The sequence below is a fragment of the Tupaia chinensis genome, unplaced genomic scaffold, assembly GCF_000334495.1.
Source record: "Tupaia chinensis unplaced genomic scaffold, TupChi_1.0 Scaffold000647_1, whole genome shotgun sequence".
NCBI classification, from domain to species: domain Eukaryota; kingdom Metazoa; phylum Chordata; class Mammalia; order Scandentia; family Tupaiidae; genus Tupaia; species Tupaia belangeri.
Window position 1 is genome coordinate 1,945,257 of NW_006160168.1, and position 23,146 is coordinate 1,968,402.

At 39.1% G+C, this 23,146-nt stretch overlaps 1 protein-coding gene across 1 annotated transcript in view; it reads left to right on the top strand.

Annotated features, from left to right (window-relative positions):
* Nucleotides 1-894: 894 nt before the first annotated feature.
* The window catches only part of CUBN (cubilin), a 327,155-nt gene continuing 304,903 nt past the window's right edge, over nucleotides 895-23,146 (top strand). The window contains 10 exon segments of the mRNA XM_006159747.2: nucleotides 895-1,010; nucleotides 1,410-1,539; nucleotides 2,766-2,861; nucleotides 3,429-3,467; nucleotides 7,186-7,287; nucleotides 8,497-8,600; nucleotides 17,127-17,253; nucleotides 18,209-18,371; nucleotides 21,458-21,589; nucleotides 22,430-22,525. Coding sequence (XP_006159809.2) covers nucleotides 898-1,010; nucleotides 1,410-1,539; nucleotides 2,766-2,861; nucleotides 3,429-3,467; nucleotides 7,186-7,287; nucleotides 8,497-8,600; nucleotides 17,127-17,253; nucleotides 18,209-18,371; nucleotides 21,458-21,589; nucleotides 22,430-22,525 — 1,102 coding nt within the window. The 5' untranslated portion in view covers nucleotides 895-897.

Below are 23,146 nucleotides of genomic sequence, written 5' to 3' on the forward strand. Positions count from 1 at the left end.
TGAAGTGATATTTCATTGTGGTTTTAATTTGCATTTATCTAATAATTAGCAGTGTTGAATATTCTTTTTTTCTGATGTGCTTTTCAGTTATTCACATATCTTCTTCAGAGAAATGTCTTTTCAGATCTTTTCCCCATTTTAAGCAATGAGTTGTTTGTTTTTGTTGCTGAGTTGTGAGAATAATTTGTTTTTTCTGGATATTATCCACTTATCAGGTATATGATTTGCAAATATTTTCTCCCATTGCTAATATTTTCTCTCATTCTGTGAATTGCCTTTTCCCTCTACTGATAATGTCCTTTGATACATAAGCATTTTTAATTTTGACTTAGTTCAATTTATCTTTTGGTTGCCTATGCTTCTGGTGTCATTCCTAATAAATCATTGTCAATACAAGGTCATAAAACTTTTTCCTTATGTTTCTTATAAGGATTTTACAATTTTCTTTCTCTTAAATTTATGTCTTTGAACCATTTTGAATTAATTTTTATATATAGTACAAGATAAGAGTCCAACTTTATTTCATGTGGATATTCCGTTTCCCTGTACCATTTGTTGAAAGGTGGCTACCCCATAAGAAGGATTGTTTTAGTGGATGCTTCCAAAGCTGTTTGTTACTGTTTCAAAGGTCAAACAGATAATGATTAAGTTGTGCATCACTTAAGGTAGATTTTGACCTCTCACAAGTTGAAGAGTACCAAAGATCAAAGATCATTTACATCCTCAGAAAGAAAAAGTAACATAGCCTTCTAGGGTGAAGAAGAAAGAACTGAAAAGTTACAGAATATCCCATGGGTCAAAGTACACCTGCCTAGTTTGCTATTCTCCAAACTCCCACACTCAGTTGGTTGCAGTGGCCTCCCTCTTACATGACATCTTAGGAGGCTGGTGAGAAGTATGTCCTCACCTTTTTTTTTGAGTTTGGTTACTTTATTGACTTTTGCTGAATTAGATGGTGAAGCTGGAGGACTTGAACTGCAGCGACAAAAAAGAAACACTGATCTCCAACAGTAAGTGGGCACATAGATTATTTCTGCTGATGGTCTAGGACAGTTCCTTACCAGTTTTTGCATATAGCCAGATGAACTAAAGGTGTAATTTTTCTTGAGGAAAAAAATTACCTTAAATAGCAAAAAGAGGGAAGAATTTTTATGGATATATGACATTACCTCTTTGTAAACAAATTTATTTATCATTTTGTAAATATGCCAAGTAAGCAGTTACCAGGAGACATCACCAGGAAATTTGCAAAGAAAGAAATGGCAGAAGAGCGGGGAGAATTTAGTTGAGTTTACTACAAAATGAACATATATATATAAAATCTGTGGTTATTCTGTGAGAAACTGTTGTTTAGATTTAAAAATTACATATGTTAATTACTGATACATTCTCTGGTTTGAATTACCTAGGCCTCGGATGGCTACAGAGAGGGGAAATTTAGTGTTTATTTCAGGATCTACTAAAAACATTGAATTTAGAACTGGATCTCTGGGAAAAATTAAATTAAATGATGAAGACCTCAGTGAATGTTTACATCAGGTAATGCTCTGAAAATATATTAAAGTCATTCTGTGTACTCATATATGGTGACTTAATTGAACAGGTCTATATTAATCTATACTTAAAATCTTTAATGCAGAAAACATAACAATGGGGTTATTGGAAAAGACATGACATATATATATATATATATATATTTTTTTTTGGAGAGGTTTTTTCTATAGAGCGCGTGCGCTCTCCAGAGAGAGACAGAGAGACAGAAAGTGAGAAATCACCCCCCCCCAGGGGGAATGACCACGTCACAATCCCTTCTCCTCCATTCTCCTCTCGGGATCTTGGGCACGCATGCACACGCTCCCCCGGGTCCAGGACTTGAACTGCAGTCAACTACATGGGAGTCAGCCAAATAGCCATTACGCTAACTGCTGGTCCCATGACATATTTTTTTTATGCAAAAATACATCATGACTTTTCTGACAACCCAGAAGAAATAAGAAGAGTTCTTAATTAATGAAAAATGACCTAGGGTTAATGGTAGGCAGAAGGAGTAATGCTAGCAGAAAGCAGCTCACTATACAGGGAAATGTACCCAAGTTCAGAGAAGAGAGGGTTTGGAGGGTATTACTAAAACTCCTCCTCAAAAGAGACAAAAAAGAGGGGGCCAGAGGAATGTGTAAATGTGACCAATTTACTTTTGCCATAAAACAGAATTGGCCAGTTATTCTCTGCCGTATTGGATGTTTTCAGGATTCAACATTTACTACATTATGATGGTATATGAGTCAGAATGTTAGAGGCTAGCATTATTTAGAGATTCTGATAGGCCATCCACTGTGCTTAACACTCTATATGCTTTATCTCCTTTTTTAACTTCATAGCTACCCTGTGAGGCTTTATTATTTATTACCCCATGTGTAAGGGAGGTAAGGGAATGTTTAATGTTTGCCCAAGGATGCATAATAAATGCCTGAGCCAAGGATTTAAACCTCAACAGTCTGATTCCAAGCCAGGCTTCTTAATTAAAAACCCCAAACAGTTATTATGGAAAAAATGCAAATAGTAAATATATTGGTATATTGTCACTGAAAGGTTAAGTGGAATTATATCACACCATGGCTTTTAGTCAAATGTTTATGCCTTATGACATTATGCTAGGCAAGATCTTGGTGCTTAAAATAGAATACTACTCAGGTTTTAAAATCATATTCCTACAAGACATACATAATTTTTTTCACTTGTTTTTCTCCTCCTTAAAAAAAAAATAGATCCAGACAAATAAAGATGATATTACAGAGTTAAGAAGAAGTGCAAATGCTCTGCCTCAAAATATAACTAGTCAGATCCACCAGCTTAATTCCAGGGTAAGTCTGGCGTCTAAGCAAAAATGTGTTCTCTTTAATTCATCTTCATAAGTAACCGTTTTGCAAGGGCTATTCCAACTATGTGTCCTCTTTAGAGATTCAGAATTTTAATGATGGGGTTTTTGGTTAAACAGCACTGCTTTAGTGTAGCATGTAGGAGTAGTGTTGAGCAGAAGGTGGAATGCTGGGGCTGAGACTTGTGTACGTCGGTCTTGCACAAGTTCTGAGAGCAACCTTGTTCTTGGTGTAGTAGATGCATCACTGTCATTTATAGAAATTCCCATAGTGACTATGGGCAGAGAATCATTCAGTCAACCTACCAGCGGGTTGTACTTCTTCTAAAAAATATGTTTCTTAAAAAAAGAAATCTGTGATAATAGGAAATAGGAAGGGAAGCCTGGAGAAGAAGGGAATGAGGAGGGAAAAGGCAACAAAGATAGGAATAAACAGAAAATTCCTGATGCCTTCTGCCAAGAGGGTATTAGAAAAATATGTCAAGGGTATAAAATCATATGCAAAATAACTCTGAACCATCTAATTGATACTTTTTCCTTCCCTCACCACTAGCTTGTGGATCTAGAGAGAAAATTTCAAAACTTGCAGCAGGTAAGTCCTGTAACTACTACATACCTAACATCTTTCACTGAAAATACATAAAAATCCCTGGAAGAGCAGGTATTCTTTTTTTTTTTTTTTAATTTGATAGAGAGTGTATGTGTTCACTGGAGAAAGACAAAGAGAGAAAAAGAGGAAAAATGAGAAAGCACCCCTCATAGAGGATGGTGACCCTGTAATCTCTTCTGCTCCATTTTCCCTTTCTGGATTTTGGACATGAATGCACATGTGCTTGCATATTTTTTAAACCACCAGGTCCAGGACCAGGTCTAGGACCCAAACTATTTCTCCTTTTCAGATTTCGGATATGCATTCACATGTGCCTGACATATTTTTTAAGCTAGCATGTTCAGGAACCGAATGACACAGCTATGTGGGATCCAGCTGACTTAACTAATTGACACCACCACCAGCTGGTCCAGAACTGATATCCTTATTTTAAGGGTAAGTGGATGATCAATATCAAAGAATTACTTTTTTTCCCCATAATTTAATTCTCATCCTAGTTTATGCTGCCCAGATATAGATGAGGAAACTGAGTCTCAGATAGATGAGATCATCAGCCCAAGGTCACTGAGTACGTGAACCTTCTGCCTCAGAGTTCACAGCCCACCTGCCCCTCCCCTTACTGTTACCCTTTAACCTTATAGCAGGCTAAAACATGCTGTTCTTGGACAGTTAGTGACAGCTCAACTTGCTGATTCTAGCATGAAGGACTGGGTTTGAAAAATCATTAGTTCTCTCTAACATTAAGCCAACAATCTAGGGTATATGACAAAATACTCCAAATTTCTTTAAAACTACATTTGCTAGAAATTAAATTTGAACAATTTCTTGTAGCAAATGCTTTATAACTTTATTTAACTTTATTACATGCTTATAAAACATATCCACATAATTTTAGACTTCTTACCCCTTTTGTTAGGTAACTAGTTTCTTTATGATTTTCATGAGAGAAGTATCCAGAATCTCCCTATATTTAAATTTTTAAATAGGATTCAGGGAATTCCAAGTTAAAAATTGTTGCTTAAAAAGAAAAAAAAGAATTCTTGCTTGGGACCAGCAGTTAGTGCAATGGTTATGTCGCTGAACTCCCATGTAGCTGACTGCGGTTTGAATCCCGGACCCAGTGGCTTAAACTCATACGGGGAGCGTGTGTGTGTGCCCAAGATCCCGAGATGAGAATGGAGGAGAAGGGGTTGCAGCGTGGCCATCCCCCCTGGGGGGTGATTTCTCGCTTTCTGTCTCTGTATCTCTCTGTCTTTCTGGCGAGCACACGCGCTCTATAATAAACAAAGAAACAAAACACCTCTCCATAAAAAGAATTCTTGCTTTAATATTCTTGATCTGTTTTGATTCTACTTTAAACACTGTCCCCTACTTTTAGTTTTTCAAGTTTGGGAAACAAATTCGTGTATTTCTTTTCTTGGCTTTAATAGTACACTGCCCCCACCACCCTTCATGTCTTCATGGAATAGTGCTGTGGAGCAAGACCCAGCACTAGGGTTCCAGTCTCCCGGAACACTTCATTATTTTTACCAAGAACTGGAGATATTGTCAGAATGAGCTCACCCCCTCATCCTTCTGGAAGAAGTTTTTTGTTTGTTTGTTTATTTGTTTTAAATCTTCTTGAGGGCACATGCATTCACAGAGAGACAGAGCAACAAAGAGAGAGGGAAAGGAAGAAAACCCCCTCTAGTGGGACATAATCATGCTGCAAGCCCTTCTCCTCCATTTCTCCATTCTTTCAGGATTTGGACCATGCATGTACACCTGCCTGGTGTGATTTTCAAGCCACTGGACTAGGATTAGAACTGCACAGTTGGCCACATGGGATCCAGTTCCCTTAACCCCTATGTCATGTGTTCACCCAGGAATTGTTTTGTTTCTGTTTTTAAGTTCAGTTTCCTATTTTTTTCATGAGAAAGAAGGAGAAAGAGAGAGAGGAAAAACATACAAGCACCCTCAACAGGGCCTCATGCCATGATCTTCCCCACAGCCTTCCCAGCCAGCAAGGATCATGAGCATGCATATGCCCTGTGTGTCCAGGTCTACCTGAGAGCTGAACCCCAGCCTTCCATATGGCTATCAGAATTGCAGAGCATTGTGCTGCCACTGTGCCACTGCGTGACTGGGTCTGGAAAAGTTTTTAGTTGTTTCCCAATGCGAGTGCCTTTAAACCTCTGGGTAGGACATGTGCTCTCTGGCCTCCAGTCCTGGCCATTCCCTATTGTCTTCCTCTTGACTGCTAACTGATTTCATTGCCTACTGGGCCCTCACAGACTTTGGAGTTTTTAATCCTCAGACAGTGTTACTTTCATGAACCAGAGAAACTTCTAATGAATTTGTGGTTAAAGTTCTTAATAGTATTCTTGGATGGTCAGAGCTAAATGTGTTGCTAGTACAAAGAGAGACAAATAGAATAATGGAAGAAGGCAGAGTCCCTAAAGAGACCTTCTCACACATGTATGATCTCCTAATTTGTGACCAAGGTGAGGAAAGAATGGGCTTTGCAATAAATGGCGCTGAGTCAGCTGGCTACCCTCTGGCTCTAGATTTTACCTGCAAATGAAAGAGAGACTTGATTTTCTCTGAGTCACTGCACATACATTCATCATACATATGTATGTAAATATGTATAAAATGTGGGTAATACATATACTAATATAATATCCTGAATTTAATGACTAGTTTGTTCCTATTTTAGCTTTTTCAAACAAAGAATTAGGTTATAGGTAAAATAAATAGAATAGCTTTCACTACATAATCACTTGTATTTCTTTTTTTGAATTATTTATTTAATTTTATTTATCATCATCATCATCATCATCATCATTATTATTTTCCTTTTTTAACTTGCTACAGGCCACATGTGCTCACCAGAGAGAGGCAGAGAGAAAGAGGGAAAGTGAGACAGCAAGCTGCCAGGTCCAGGACTCAAACCATGGTCAGTCATGTGAGAATCCATCACCTTAACTACCATGTCATTTGCTGACCCTCTTGTGTTTCTAAAGAAGTTTTCTCTGCCCCTAAAGTCATTAAAAATTTCACTAGATTAGCACTGGTAGATTACATAGGGTAGGATTCTCCAAGTTGTGTAGACAAAGGAAGGTCTGTCTACAATGCTAGGCTGAAAGCTGTCAGGAGGGCACAGGGTAGAGGGTGTATCTCAGCAGGCCACATTACAAACAAAGAGACTTGGAATAAAAGGAGTTCAGTCAAATTAATTAGCCCATGGGAGGAGGGCTGGCAGTGAAAGATGATCAAATTTCAAAGGCTTATCTGAAGATACCAAAGATAAGAATAACAGGCAAAAGAACCGGAATTTCTATTTTCTTAGTGCAGTAGGAATGTCCATTATTATTCTCTCATTGAAACCTTTACTCTTATCCACTGCTGCATATTTCTTGGGTGAACAACACTTTTTTAAAGAGTAGAGTGAGAATCTTCTCCTATCAGACCTCATCCTATCTGTGACTAAAAGCATGTAAAGAGTTAAATATGAACAGAACTGTTAATAGGAAACACTATTAGATTTCACGAACGTTGATTTGAAAAAGAACCTAAGTGACTGATGTAAAGTCTAGAGGATCACCTCTACCAACCAGGAGTCCACTGTGATTCTGCGGACCACCTACACGGGCCGTGCCTTTCACTGCTGCCTGTTCCAACTGCCACCGTCTCATAATCATCCCCGTCTTTGTTTCAGACAGTTGACAAAAAAGCTTGTAGCAGCAATCCCTGTCAAAATGGAGGAACCTGCCTCAATCTTCATGACTCCTTTTTCTGTATCTGCCCCTCGCAGTGGAAGGTGAGTCATTAGAACTTTGGTTGCAAGAGGTGGCAACTGAGCACCTATGGCTTCCTTACAGTCATTCAGTCATATTTATCTTTCCTCAAGTTTCTAGGATTCTGTAGCCTCCCAAGTCACCACAAATTATACCATATATGCCCCAATACCCAAAATGGTATGATATAATCCACTGAGAACCAAGTCAATTTAAGGAGGGGTTCACTTATCACTTGATTGGATTACTTACAAGCATGGGCATGATATTTCTCTTTGTGTTAATTTCAGTTGTTCAGCCTTGGAAAGGATTGAATGAATCTGGCATACCCATGTAAATCTTCTTGGTCTTTGCTAGCAATGATGAAAATATTCCTGACTTGCACACTTAAAAAAGAAAAAATTAAGTATTCCCAGGTATAACAACATTGTGAAATGAGGATTAATTTGTATGAGGAGTCTCCTCATATGACTGTTCTGATTTTATGAAGATTTCTTTGGTTTTATTAGATCAAATCTGGATTATAAAGGTAGAATGATTGGAGGTGAATAAGAGTAATTATTTTTTCCTTATTCATAATAGTATACATATGTGAACACGTGTGTGTGAGAGAGAGAGAAAGAAAAAGAGAAAGAAAGAGGAAGAGAGAGAAGCACCTTCCACAGGGTCTGCTCACACCACGATGCCCTTTCTGTAGTCTTCCAGCCCAATAGGTCCTTGACACTTGGGAACATACCTGGCATTTCAGGTTGACCAGGTGGGAATTTTAACCATAGTCACCATATGGGATCTGTCCTTTCTTTTTTTTTTTTTTTTTTTTTGTGGAGAGGTTTTTGCTATAGGGTGTGTGTGCTTGCCAGACAGACAGAGACAGAGAGACAGAAAGCGAGAAATCACCTCCCAGGGGGGATGGTCACGCCACAATCCCTTCTCCTCCATTCTCCTCTCAGGATCTTGGGCACGCACGCACAGGCACCCGGTGTGAGTTTAAGCCACTGGGCCCGGGACTCGAACCGTGGTCGACTACGTGGGAGTCCAGCAACATAGCCATTACGCTAACTAGTGGTTCCCGGGATCTGTCCTTTCATGGAGCTAGCCCAGTATTAGTATTACTGTATTTCATTTTACAAAGGACTTATTTAAATTAGTGTGTAAATCCTAAACATACCATGTGAATATTGGCCCCCAGATGTGACTTGTGGCACCTGACTTTGCTCTTTACATGACTGCAGGGTCCTCTCTGCTCAGTTGATGTTAATGAATGTGAGATTTACTCAGGAACACCCTTGAGCTGCCAGAATGGAGCAACGTGTATAAACACAATGGGGAGTTACAGGTAACTTTTTAAAATATCGGGTGCATTTTTGAAGGACTAAAACATCCTGTAATTAAAGAGCATCCAAGATTAACTATCTGTATTACCTACAACCTATAATACTCCATGGGGAAATACTGGCTTTTATTCAGTGTATATATAGCTATTTTTACTTAGATGAAGAAAATTTCGTGAGTCCTCACTCTGACCTCATGAATAAATCGTTACTTTAGTATCCCTGAGGAATGAAAAGGCCACTGTGACTGCCACGGAGGGTGAGAGCCTGGCATGAGATGAGTGGAAGTGTTAGCATCAGCATCAAAGGGGCAGCCATGAAATGGTTTTAAGTAGAAAAGGGACACCCCACCAGGCCAAGGCATTACTGCTATGCTCATCCCCTATGCTAGTGAGCTAATGTGCTTAGAGGAACCCTTGGCATTCAGGGCTAGGTAAAAATGTTAACCCTACAAGGTCAGAGATTTAGCAAAGTTCAATGAATGCACTAACTCTCATTACATTTCCCCAGTTAGCCACAAGGACCCTGATCACATTATGCAACTCTATTATCTTTCCGGATTATTTTGTTAAATGACTTGACTACAACATTCTTCTTCTCATCTCAGGTATCACCTTCTCTGAAAACCTTCCCTTCCCTTACTAAACTGAGTTAGGCATGACAATATTGCTATGTTCCCATTATACTCCAGGAACATTGGTTATCAAACTATTCTAGCTCACACGTACCTTTTTCTTTTCTTCTTTTTTTCTTTAAAGTTTTTTTCTTTGTCATACTGCTCGAGCACTCACAGGAGAAAGACAGAGAGAGATTGTGGGAAGGAAAGTAAGATATCACCCCCCCTCAGCCACCCAGGATGTTGGCAACACCACAGTCCCGTCTCCTCTTGTCCTGAGATTTGGGGCATGCACACACACATGCCCCACATGTTCTTCAAACCTCCAGGTCCAGGACTTGAACCACAGTCGGCCATGTGGGAGTCCAGCACCTTAACCACTATACCACCTGTAGGCCCCCACATTGCTTTTAATAACTAAGTCCAAAGATTTATGGCAGATCAATGTCAAACTTACTTTTGCACAGTTTCTTAAAATCACTTTTAAAAGATACTTTACACATTGTCTTAATATTTTGGCTAGTCTCTTGTATTCTGTGACTATTCAAGGATTAAGAAGCTGGTTCTGTTGTGGCATGAACATATCCTTTCAGTAATCTGAAATATAACTTCACTGAATTAAAGAGCAATTTCTTGTTTTCCTGTTAGTGTCTGCTATCTTGTTCTTTAAGTCCCTCATAACAATATCCATTCTGTTCTTTCTAGAAAACATGAATGCACTAATTTTGTTTTTATTCTTGCCTATCACCTGTTAATACACAATTTTTTCTCAAAAAATAGCGATGATCCTTTCCTTCTCATTTAATTGATTCTTTTATTCTTTTCATCTAACCTTTAAAACTTGCCCATAGGAGATTATAAGTTCAGTCGTTGTACAAAACCAAATTTAATCACTTCTGGTTTGAATTTAGTAGTGCTACTTAATTTAATTATTTTATTTTTCAATTTACCAGAGGGCACATATACTCACTGCTAGAGAGATACAGGGAATGAGAGAAGGTGAGAACGCACCCACTATGGGGAATGATCACACAATTCCTTCTCCATTTCTTTCTCCTTTCGGGATTTTGGGCAGGAGCACACATACCTGGTGTAGTTTTCAAGCCTCTGGGTCTAGGAATCAAACTGCACAGTTGACCATGAGAGACCTAGCTGTCTTAACCATTAGGTCATGCACTGGTCCGGTGTTACACTATTAAGGACACTTGTTTTCAGGACCTTGTTTTTCATTTAAATGAACCCCTTGCTGTCTGCTTTTGTAAATATGAAGGCTTGGGCCAGATCCAGAATGTACAGCTAATCTTTCATTCTCTTGAAAGCATTATCTCCTGATTTCTGTTTATGAGCATTTATCAAGGAGAATTACTACTTGGAGGAATTATTGGCAAATGTCCAAACTCCTAGCACTTACTTACACCTGTGGCTTTCCTGATCTCTAGGATATAAATTAAATCTCATTTTTGGCCATCATCTTCTTCATTTTTTTATTTTAAGTTTTTTGCCATAGGGTGAATGTACTCACCAGAGAGACAAAGAGAGGGAAAGTGAGAAATCACACCCTGGGGGAATGGCCAAACCCTAATCCTCAATTTTTCTCTCGGGGTTTTGGACATGAACACATAAATGGTTGGTGTGATTATCAGATCACCAGCTCTGGGACTCAAACCACAGTCATCCTGTGGGAGTCTAGCACCTTAACCACCATACCACCTGCTTGCCCCACTCCTGGTCTTCTTATAGCATCATTATTTTCTAGGGTCTTGACTGCCCGTAGGGTGACAAAAGTATGAAGTGGGATGAGATCCATAGATCAAGCCAGAGGTGTTGTTTTTGTTGTTTCTGCACATTATTTTCCCCTGCTAAATAGAAAAAGGAAAGCAAAACAAAACTTTAACATTCACAATGACTTGCTGCATGTCATGGGTTAAAGTCCTTCATCTAGATATACACATACGAAAGAGACAAAACGAAAGAGAGAATCATTTTATTTTTATAGAGCTGCCTAAATGGCAGACTCAACTTTGTAAGAGCAACACTGAATTCTCTCTTTCACAGATCTGTAAAAGAAGCCCAAGGACTCCTTGGGCTGACTCAAAGTTACTTGGGTTTCCAGTCTCTGCCCTTCATAAATTTGCTGGCGAACATCAAAGAACAGAGCATTTAAATCCAATTTCTTTCTCTTGATAGGGGAATACGTTATGAAGTCTCATGAATCCCAGTTGATTGTCTATGCCTTCATTTTCCTAATTCAGACATATGATAGAAACTTTTCAAAGGAATGAAAGAAAATAGAAAAAATGTACGTGAGCATAAGATTAAATTCTTGCTTTGTAGAATCTTGTGTAGTGAAACAGGGAACATTTACATACTTTCTTGAATTCTATTAATGATGTATTAATAGAATTAACACATAATTTGTTCATTGGTTTTGTCACTGAGGCTAGAAACCCCATTGGGAAACTTCAGGACACGCTAACTAAAGGAAAACTTCAGCTGCTATTGAGTGATCTGTACCTGCAGAAATGTGCTAATGAAGGCAAAATTTGCTTTGGATTTGGGTGTCCTTCAGTTTCTTTAACTCTTTAAGCCCATTTGCTTGAGGAGAGAAAGAAATCTTTATTTAAATGGATTCATAATTCACAGTGGTAAAGACCTTTGAAAAGTTAAGCACTATGAAAATAGTAATGACCTGGAAGTCCTGTTTTATAGAAAATTCTTTTTTTTTTAGAGGTTTTTTCACTTTAGGGCATGTGCACTCGCGAGACAGACAGAGAGAGACATAGAGACAGAAAGCGAGAAATCACCCCCCAGGGGGGATGATCACACCGCAATCCCTTCTCCTCCATTCTCCTCTTGGGCACGCATGCACACGCGCCCGGCGTGAATTTTAAACCACCCGGTCCGGGACGCAAACCGCGGTCGACCACGTGAGAGTCCAGCGACATAGCCGTTATGCTAACTGCTGGCTCCTAGAAAATTCTTGATAAATTTTTTTTTTCCTCATAGAGTTTTTTTTTTTTTTTTCTATAGGACTCATGTGCTTGCTGGAGAGATAGAGAGACAGAGAGCAAGAAATCACCCCCACCCCCACCCCAGGAATAATGGCCACACTGCAATTCTTTCTCCCCCATTTTCTTCTTGTGATCTTGGGCACGCATGTACACGTGCCAGGTGTGAGTTTTAAATCACCAGGTCTGGGACTTGACCCTGGCTGACTATGTGGGAGTCCAGCAACATAGCCATTATACCTTTTGCTGGTTCCCCAAAATAATTAATGATAGGGGAACCAGCAAATGGCATAATGGTTAGTCACGTCATTGGACTCCCACATAATCAACCGTGGTTCAATCCCAGACCCGGTGGCTTGCAACTCACACCCAGCATGTGTGCATGCATGTCAAAGATCCCAAGAGAAGATTGGAGGAGAAGGGACTACAGTGTGGCCATCCCTGTCCCCCACGGGGGAGGCGGGGGATTTCTTGGTTTCTGTCTCTCTCTTTCTCAGATGAGCACATGAGTCCTATAGCAAAAATCTCTCTCTCAAAAAAATTCTTTTTTATGTTAATGAGACTAGAATAAGAAAAAAGCATATGTTTCTACTTATTTTTGTGACTCGAGGTACTGTCCCCCCAACTGCTTCAGAAAGCTAACAGTATGGTATTTTGGCATTGTAATTTTTTTCTTTTTTCTTGCCAGAGGGCAAGTGTACTTGCCAGAGAGAAAAAGCGAGAAGGAAAGATAAAGCATCCCCCTATGGTGTATGGTCATGCCGCAATCCCTTCTCCTCCATCTTGCCATCCTGTCAGGATTTTGTGCATGCATGCACATGTGCCCAAAGCCTCCAGACCAGGATAAGAACTGGGTTGGCCATGTGGGATCCAGCTCTCCATGCATGGCATTTAACTGCCACACTACTGATCTTGGCCCTTTCCAAAATTATTACTGCCTATTTGTTCTTAAAACTTAATTCTTATTGTTTGCCTGTTTACTTGGATTAAGACAGCCCTGAGGACTTGAAGTTGCCAGGCATGGATTGTGCATGATATACTTAGGGTTCAGATCTAGTGGCTTTCTAGAAAAGAAAGCTGACTTTATTTCTTAAGGAAATGATGATGATGAGTTCATTTAATTTATTTCTACTCCTGTCAGTGGTGAATTTTAAAACATGCAGGGTTTAAGTGAGGTGGGCAGTCTGGTTTAACTTAAGTAGTAGTTAGGTATTAAACTTATTACCTCTTTCAGTTAGTCAATGATATTAATCTTGAACCCTGGACTCTTACAAAAGTTAAACTATGACTAAGGAAGTATATTTGACCTCTTCTTAATTGCTAAATGCACTTGTGTTTTGAAGACTGAGAAGCCTAGTGTGATTCTGCTAGAACCAAATCAGCAATAGAAAATCATTACAAAAATGATTAGTAACTAGTAGCTAAAGCAGCAGTAATAACAAGTTAGTTTTTAAAATGGCATAAATGGCTTTTATTTTTACTCGGGGAAGTATATAATTAATTACTCTTTCTTTTATGTAAGAGCGATTTTTGCTATAGAGCGCATGTGCTTGCCAGAGAGGAGAGAGAGAGAGAGAGAGAGAGAGACAAAGAAACAGTGAGAAATCACTCCTGGGGAGATGGCCAACCACAATCCCTTCTCCTCCATTCTCCTCTTGCAATTTTGGGCATGCACCACATGTGCCTGGCCTGTTTTAAACTACTGGGTCCTGGACTCGAACTGTAGTCTGCCATGTGGGAGCCTAGTAACGTAACCATTACACCATCTGCTGGTCCCAATTACTCTTTTTCTTTAAAGGATGTAGCAAGACACCTTGAGAATACATTTTGCATGCAAGTATTTTTATGTTAAAAAGACACATAAAAATGCGAAGTCTTCATAAAACAAATCACCTTTCAGTGCATGTGAATGTAACATGGAAAAACAATGGTGCAGGAGTAAAACAGACCTAAGTTTTCATTAATTTTTTTGCAAATTATTAATTTTGTGACTGTTGGCAATTTTAATCTATAAGATAGGATTAATGTCTTTGAGGATCATAGCATGGAAGCCTGTCATTCACTTGGCTTCCTTTTTCCTCCCTCTTTTTTCTTATATTATCTAGACTTAAATGAAAGAAATACACTTGGTGTCTGTTTAGAAAGAAGTGCAGAATTGATGTCGACCCATGTCCATGAGACAATAGCAAGGAAGGGAGGATTTAACTGCAATGTTGTAGCAATGAATGAGAATAGTTAAGCACTTAGTGATAAGATAAACACAATTTTCTGAGCTCTTTCTATAGAGGAATCCTTTATATGACAGTATGAAAATAGTCTCATCTATTGACACTGCTATTTTCTAAGAACCTGAGGCATAGGGAGTTAGTACATTGGATAAAGTGAACAATAGGTCTACAATTGTATCAGGGATTCCCAAACACTGAGATCTCTCATACATAGAAAACAGATTTAGAAACCTAGTGATTGTTGGTTTAAGATTTTTTAAAAAAAGTGTGTGTGGAGGGACCAGCAGTTGGCATAATGACTATGTCACTGGACTCCCATATAGTCAACTGCAATTCGCATCCTGGACCCGGTCGCTTAGAACTCATGCTGGGCAGGACCAGCAGTTAGCGTAATAGCTATTTCGCTGGACTCCCATGTAGTCAACCACGGTTCGCGTCCTGGACCTGGTGGCTTAAAACTCACGTGTGTGTGCCCATGATCCCAAGAGGAGAATGGAGGAGAAGGGATTGCGGCGTGGCCATCCTCCCTGAGAGGTGATTTCTTGCTTTCTGTCTCTCTGTCTCTCTCTGTCTGTCTGGCGAGCGCACGTGCCCTATAGCAAAGCGACGTCCCCTAAAGAAAAACCCCCTCAAAAAAAAAAAAAAAAGACTCACGCCGGGAGTGTTTGCGTGCGTGCCCAAGATCCGGAGAGGAGCATGGAGAAGAAGGGATTGCGGCGTGGCCATCCCCCCTGGGGGGTGATTTCTCACTTTCTGTCGCTCTCTGTCTGGCGAGCACACGCACCCTATGGCAAAAACCTCTCTCAAAAAAAAAAAAAATGTGTGTGGAGGTAAAATGAACTTTTAACAAAAGTTCAAAAGTTCAAGTTTCAAAACTGTCTGGATCATAGGCTCAAATATGTATGGAAAATGTTCTAAATTTCTGTAATTCCTAAGAGTAAATAAATTCTCTGTAAGAATAGCCTATGTAAGGAGGGGAGAAAGAAGAGCAAAGAGAACAGAAAACAAGAGGAGAAATATAGAGAAAGAGAAGCGGGGAAGATAAATAGGCATAGGTGGGGAATGAATAACTGACTTTCTCTTTAAGTTTAATCATTTAGTTCTTCATCTATGACTTTATCTTAATGAGAAAGGCCACCTTGGAATGTCCAGAAATGTACTTTATTAATGAAACTGCTTTTAAATAAGTAAATAGTGATGTCATATATTGAATGGGATATACTTAAACGGAAAAAATATTCATTATCTGAAGCTCAAATTTAACCAGGTATCCTGTATTTTTATTTGCTAGATTTGGCAATGCTAGGTGTGATTCTGTGGGTACTGATTAGCATAGTTTTACCCTCTATCTCTAGTCTTATTCATTGATACCGTCTTCCTTAGAAACTACTAGAAGGTGCCACGCTGTCAATTATTCTGGGGGTCCATCTCGAGCTTGGCAAATTCTGTGCTCAGAGTATGGCTCTTGATGGTTTTCAAACAGCTCTATCCTTCACACATTAACTTTAGCTGAGCACCTTGTACTTCAATGTGTATTGTTAAGAGAGCTTCTTTGCCTAATAGAATGGCTCTTTTCCAGAATACTCAGAAACTAGTTCATGGTTCTAGGCATGGGTGGCAGGCATGGGCATGAAGGTACTCCTTGTTTCTTCACTCTGACCCTTGGCACCAGTAATTGTTTCCTTCCGTGAGGGCTCTCCCTGCCAGTTCTGCTCAAGTCCATCTGGTGGTGACCTCTGGGCCTTGCTCTCCACTGCACTGGATGTGCTTAGACCTGTGCAAATAAGCTTAGGCTTCTGTGACTCCATCATTCCTTCTTCCCTCAACTCCCATACTCATACCTTACAAGTTCCTTTCTAAGTTGCAGTGCAGATATAATAATAACTCAGTAGCGTTACAAATTATGGCTATTGTGTAAAACAGTTTTGCTTATTTAATTATTATTGGGCTGAAATCTTCCAGTAACAAAACACTCACTGCTAACTTACATATTATGTAATAATTGCCATTTTTGTCATCAATTAAAATGTGACTATGAGGGACATGTTATTTTGTTAACTATTGGGTTTCCAGGAAAGTCATAACGCCTTTTTGCACAGAAAATATGTCATGACTTTGCAGATGACCTAATATATCTCGTGGATAGACACAGACACTTCTATGGATAGAAGATGTATAGCTCTCTGTAATATGACAATAATTATCATGGACTCTGCAATGTGGGCATCACATTGCATTGGGATACATAATCTTAGCCAGCATTTGGAAGCTGTAAGTGTAGTTAAGTTGCCTGTGCTTTATTGGCTGTTCCAGCTGCATGAATGATAAACAGACTTGCTGACCTCTCCCTTTACTTGGTTGAACTAACTCTATCATCCTTGGTTCATGGACATTTGCTGTTTGAAAGTGTTCGCTGATGACCTGGTACCAGAGAATTTGTAGTGGTACGACTCTCTCACACATTTGCAAAGACAATGCTTTTACTCAGTTTTCTACTTGGAGAAGAGCAGAGTGATTTCTTGTAAGACCCTAGTTGGTAAATCTTCATGGCTGGTTTATAATTTCATGTTAAAATCATTGATATATAATTTGAATTATTATTATTTTACTGTTATACTAAGACACAGACACTAGACCTGAAGCTCAAGCCCTGACATTATGCTTTTGTGTAACCAATAGCTGTCATTGCTTACCTGAGACATATGGACCCCAGTGTGCATCCAAATACAATGACTGCGAAGGGGGCTCTAAGAAACGCTGTGTCCATGGCATCTGTGAGGATTTAGTCCGAGAGCAAGCTGGACAGGTGGGTCTCTTTTTCAATGTTACTCCTTGTAGGGAGCTGTAATTATTAGCTCTTCATCCTGAGCTGACTGGGTCTGAGCACTGTTCTGTGAAGGTGCAGAGGTGAAGTCACTTCCTGCCTTTAAGTAGGGCACAGGACGAGGGAAGATGAGACACACAGACAACTAGTCTCAGGGGTTAGGATTTCATCATATAGAATACTAACAATTTTGTGATTCTTTCATGAATTTCTCTGTGACACATGATCTTCTCTTGACCTTGGAGGTTTAACAGTGACAAGACATGGTTATACACAGGGCCAGTCTTGTCGGCAATATGCAGTTGAAGGAGTACAGACTTTTTTTTTTTTTTTTTTTCCTCTGGCTTTGAACTCCTGTGAGTGCTGTCGACTTTGTGATCCAACTTCCCTGAGTACCCCTCTATCCCCTGGCTCCTGATGACCTGACACTAGACCCTCAAGGTTGTCCAGTTCCAGCCTGCTTGGCTCTTCATGAGAGTTTCAGTTCTTTCATTTTAGTGCTATTTTTCTCTACTCATGTGATGGAAAATGGCTCCCTTCCAGTGATGGGGTGAAGAGGTAGGGAGACTTTCAGAAAGGAAACAAACAGAATTGATTTTCCAAGGCCTATGCCTACATGGGTGTTTTTCCCTCAAAAACATAGCAAGCCGAGTTGATTGACTTTAATTATATTGACTTACAGTTCTTGGTTGTTGTTGCTCTTTCCATGGCATCTTTGGAATAAATTATAGTTTTCTCTTACTCTGAAATAAAGATGTTTCTCTTTTTGCATGGTCTAGTCTAAATGCTTAATCATATGGGAAGAAAAGGAGAAGCCACTCAATTGGCCTTGTGGAAATGAAAGAGGATAAACAGTTTGGGGCTTGGTGAGATTTTCAAAGGCTTTTCTGGCTCATTTTCATGAATTTCTTTATTCACACTGTTGTCATTTTGTCAGCCCAAGTACAGCTGCATCTGCGATGCCGGGTGGACGTCCCCACCTAACAGCTCTGCCTGCACCCTGGACCAGGATGAGTGCAGCCTCTTTCCTACATCTTGTTCACCACTTGTGCAGTGCTTCAACACCCCAGGCTCTTTCTATTGTGGATCCTGTCCAACAGGTACACTATCAGGGCCGTGTGCCAGGCTGCATGCCAGGCAGGCAAGGTGCCAGAACCAATCTTCTACTGATGGATAAGAAGACTGTTCTTTAGAGGCCTTCGAATCCAGTTTCATGTCCTATTTAACTAACTCCAACTCAAGACCACCTTATTGCTGTATCAATTTCTCAACAAAAGTGGGAGGTTTATATAAAAACTGTAGTACTGTCAGTCTTTCAGACAGAGGTAGTCATAGAATTTGTTAGACCAAACATTGTATTTCCATGGCTATCTACTGACTAGACTTGTCAAAAGATGTGTATTCTAGCCCCACCTTCCATATTAACCAGATGTTTATGAACTTGGGTAAATTATTTGATCTCCTTTTGTCTCCACTACAGTCCAGTAGTTCTCCCTTGCATGTGCATCAGAATACCATTACTTAGCTGTAAATAGAGCCAGCTTTATCAGAGCCCCACAGAGACTGATCTCCAGGGAGGTCATTTGTTGAATCATTTAAAATATGGGCTCTGTATTTCAGAGACTGCTTAGGTTTGGATCCAAGCTTTATCTCTTACTGTATGAGATTATCCTCATCCATTCAACGCATGTTTGTAGGGTTACTTTTATGAGCAAAGAACAGGGCTGCATGCACTGATAAGCAATTAACCAACCCTCAGGGGGTTTATAAGGCATCTGTATACTCCCTGGGTGTTCTCAGTGGAGCACACACAGAATATCACAATGTTCTGTTCTTTTATGAAAATGTCATTGTATAAACTACTCTAATTTTTGCAACTACGACACAAACAAAACATAGTAGGAATCAATATTATTTGCATTTTAAAATATGAGAACTTGGGCCTTAGAGAGATGAGGTTAAATAACTTACCCAAGAGCACATAGTTTCTATATAGCCAGAATTCAAACCCAAGACTGCCTGACCCTGGATCTGAACTGAGCTGCTGAATACCGTTTTAGTCTGTCTCACCAAGAACTCTACTCACTTATGACTACACTAACTTTTAGTTTCATGATTTTCTGCATGTTTATACATTTGGATCTTGTAAAACTAGCAAGAAATTGAAAAAAATAACATGTAAAGGCTTTTTCTCTCTTTGGTTCTCAGAGGCAAACAAAACTTGCAAATATTCTTGTGGCAATTTACCACTGACAATCTTTAAAAACTACAAATTATAAATTGGACAAACAGCCACACATTTTTACATTATTTTTCTTATTGTTGGAGAGAAAAAGGAAAGACAAGGTTTTTATTTTTCTGTTAATCACCCTGTTTTTCCAAGTATCAAAGTAATGCATGCCACTTATCAAATATAATTAAACTAAAAAACAAAGAAAAAAAGCTAGAAAACTACTCCTAGTCTTATTCAGAATACCACATTTGTGTGTATTTCCTTCCTTTTTTCTGTGCATTCATTTTTTTATGCAAAAATATAATAATTTTCTTTGGTAAATTCTTAGAAACTCTACTTAGATGAAAGAATATAGTTATTATGAAGGCGTTAAAAGTTTTTAGACATATATACATATATATGTATATAATTTATCTAATATTATTTATTTATTCATTTATTTTAATTTGACCAGAGAGAGACACACACAGAGACAGAGACAGAGAGAGGGAAAGTGAGAAAGCAAGCCATCAGGTTTGGGACTTGAACCATGGTTGATCTTGTAGGAGTATCCAAAGCCTTAACCACCACACCACCTGCTGGTCTCTAAACATTTTTATATTTTTAATATTTTGAGTTGTAAGAGCAATACAAATCCTTCTGTAACAATTGAATAAAATAAGACTAAAGTGAAATGATATTCTCTTCCTTTCCCTTCAATTTAATCTTTCTAATGAGGCTACTATTAGCTCTTTGATCTCTCTTCTCCCCTGACTTTTCCTTCAGTTTTATAAACACATAGGCAATAGACATCTTGAGACCTCCATCATTTTTTTTTTTAGAGGTTTTTGCTGTAGAGTGCATGTGCTCACCAGAAAGACAGAGAGAGAGAGAGAGGGACAGAGAGACAGAAAGCAAGAAATTACCCCCCAGGGGGGGATGGCCATGCTGCAATCCCTTCTCCTCCCTTCTCCTCTTGGAATCTTGGGCATGCACACACATGCACCCAGTGTGAGTTTAAGCCACCAGGTCCGAGACTTGAACCACGGTCGACTACATGGGAGCCCAGCAACATAGCCATTATGCTAATGTTGGTCTACATACCTCTATCTTAATATAGAGGTAGCTTTAGCACCATAGCTAAAGGTGTTCTTTTTTTGAAGAGACTTTGGCTATAGGGCACATAAACTAGCTGGAGAGATAGAGAGACAGAAAGAGAGAAATAACCCTCAAGGGGGAATGGCCACACCACAATCCCTTCTCCTCCATTCTCCTCTTGGGATTTTGGGTATGCAAATACACCCACCCGGCATGAGTTTCAAACTGCCAGGTCTAGGACTCAAACTATGGTCAGTCATGTGGAAATCCAGCACCTTAACCACTACACCGCCTGCTGTCCCCAATAGCTTAAGTTTTAAGAAGTGGAATTATTTGTCAAAGAATATTTTTTTTTCAATAATAAATAGTGCCACATCTCTTTCCAGTTAGATTATATTAACTGCATATCCAACTAACTTTATGTAAAAATATCCTATTTGCCCAACTCTTTGCCAGAATATGATTCTAAAAATTTTATTTATTTAATTTTTATTTTATTTATTTAGAGGGATTTTCCCCCCTAGGATGCATACACTTGTAAAAGAAAGAGAGAGACAGAGAAAGTGAGAAATCATCCCTCAGGGGGGGATGGCCATGCCACAATCCTTTCTCTCCATTCTCCTCTGGGGATCTTGGGTGCACACACACACACACACACACACACACACACGCAGCATAACTTTTCAAGCCACCGGGTCAGGCAGGACTCAGACCACTGTCAGCCATGTGCGAGTCCAGTGACATAACTGCTGGCCCTGATTCTAAGAGTTTTAACCTATAGTTCCTTGAGTAGAACAAGTTTTTATATGTTGACATTCATTTTTTCTTTGTTAACTTGTCTATATAGAGCTAACCTTTCATATCTTATTTTTCTAGGCTGGAAAGGAAATGGATACATTTGCCAAGATATCGATGAATGTGAAATAAATAATGGTGGTTGTTCTGTGGTTCCACCTGTTCAGTGTGAGAATACGCTTGGGTCTTACCACTGTCAGGCCTGCCCACCAGGTGTGTGCCAAATGTCCTAATGCCATTACAGATAACACATACATTTGAAAACAATCTCATGCTCCATTTTAAACATGATTTCTGTCTAAGGAGAAAAACTGAATAATGCATAAAGTTTTTCATAGCTTGTAGATTCAGGAAGTATTAGTACAACTATATTATAAGAAAGAAAGAAAAAACATTTTAAATATCAGTGAACAATAAGCCTTTACATACTGTGAAATAGCCAGTAAAATCAGTGAATTAAAAAAAAATGTTTTGTGTAAATTATAAACAAGCTGTTGTATTGTTCCCACAAATGATTTATTAATATAGTGCTCCTGTGAGATATTTACATAGGAAGTACTAAGTGACAAGCATAGTAGAAGGCATATAATACATGTAGGTTCCCCTTCCTTCTAGAAAGAAGTCATTTCTCTAATCTAAATTGAATTACTACCTAAGATGCTCAGGAAGTTGTAAGGGATAACATTTGCATTTTAATAACATGAAACAACAGTACTTTAGACTTCTACTATAATTTACCTTGAAGAACATCAGAGCTGTCATAATTTAAAAAAGTCAACGGCCTTAGCATCAGCATTTCCTAAGTAGTGTTACACATATTTTTTTTCATTAGAAACAACCCAGAACATTGTTTAAAAATCAGGTTACTAATTATTGTCTTTTTGTTTTTTTAACTATGGAATTTTATTATTTATATCACTCTCTACATGTAGTGTTTTGATGATAGAGCATCTCTGGTAGGTCTAGCTCATGATGTTGGATTCTCAGGTTGACATTCTCCCTTTCCCATACTCTCAACATTGCTTCTCATGCCCCTGCTCTTTATCCGATCAGGGTACCAGGGTGACGGAAGAGTGTGCACACTCACAGACATCTGCTCAGTCAACAATGGGGGCTGCCACCCGGACGCATCCTGCTCCTCGGCCCATGGTGATGACTCATCTCTCTGGTTTTGGCTATTTGAATACAATCTTCTAAGGGAATTCCACACTAACAAAATAAAATCCTCTGCCCTGACAATTCATATTTTGACCTTCAGATCAAGAAGTAACCATGTTAGAAAACTGTACATTTGGATTCTTTGGAAATGCAATACACTATGCTCTTTATTGATTTGCTGTAATTTAGGATTTATTTCCCAGGTTAATTAACCCAGCTAACCAACTCATGGCTATCGTTCAGCAAGCAAGAAAGAAAAAAGGAGAAATAAGGAAAGAGTCCACTTTAAGGACACTTCCATTTCTTTCTTTCTTTTGAATAATTATTTTATTTATTTTTATTATTATTTTTAAATTTGCTATATGACACATGTGCTCACCAGAGAGAGAGAGAAAGAGAGAGAGAGAGAGAGAGAGGGAGAGAGAGAGAGAAGGGGGAGAGAGAGAGGGAGAGAGAAAGAGAGAGAGAGAGAGAGAGAGAGAGAGAAAGCAAGCTGCCAGGTCTGGGACTCAATCCATGGTCTACCATGTGGGAGACCAATGACTCAACCACTATGCTACCTGCTGGTCCCATTTCTAGGCTGTTGGCCAGAATTGAGCTGTATGGAAAAAC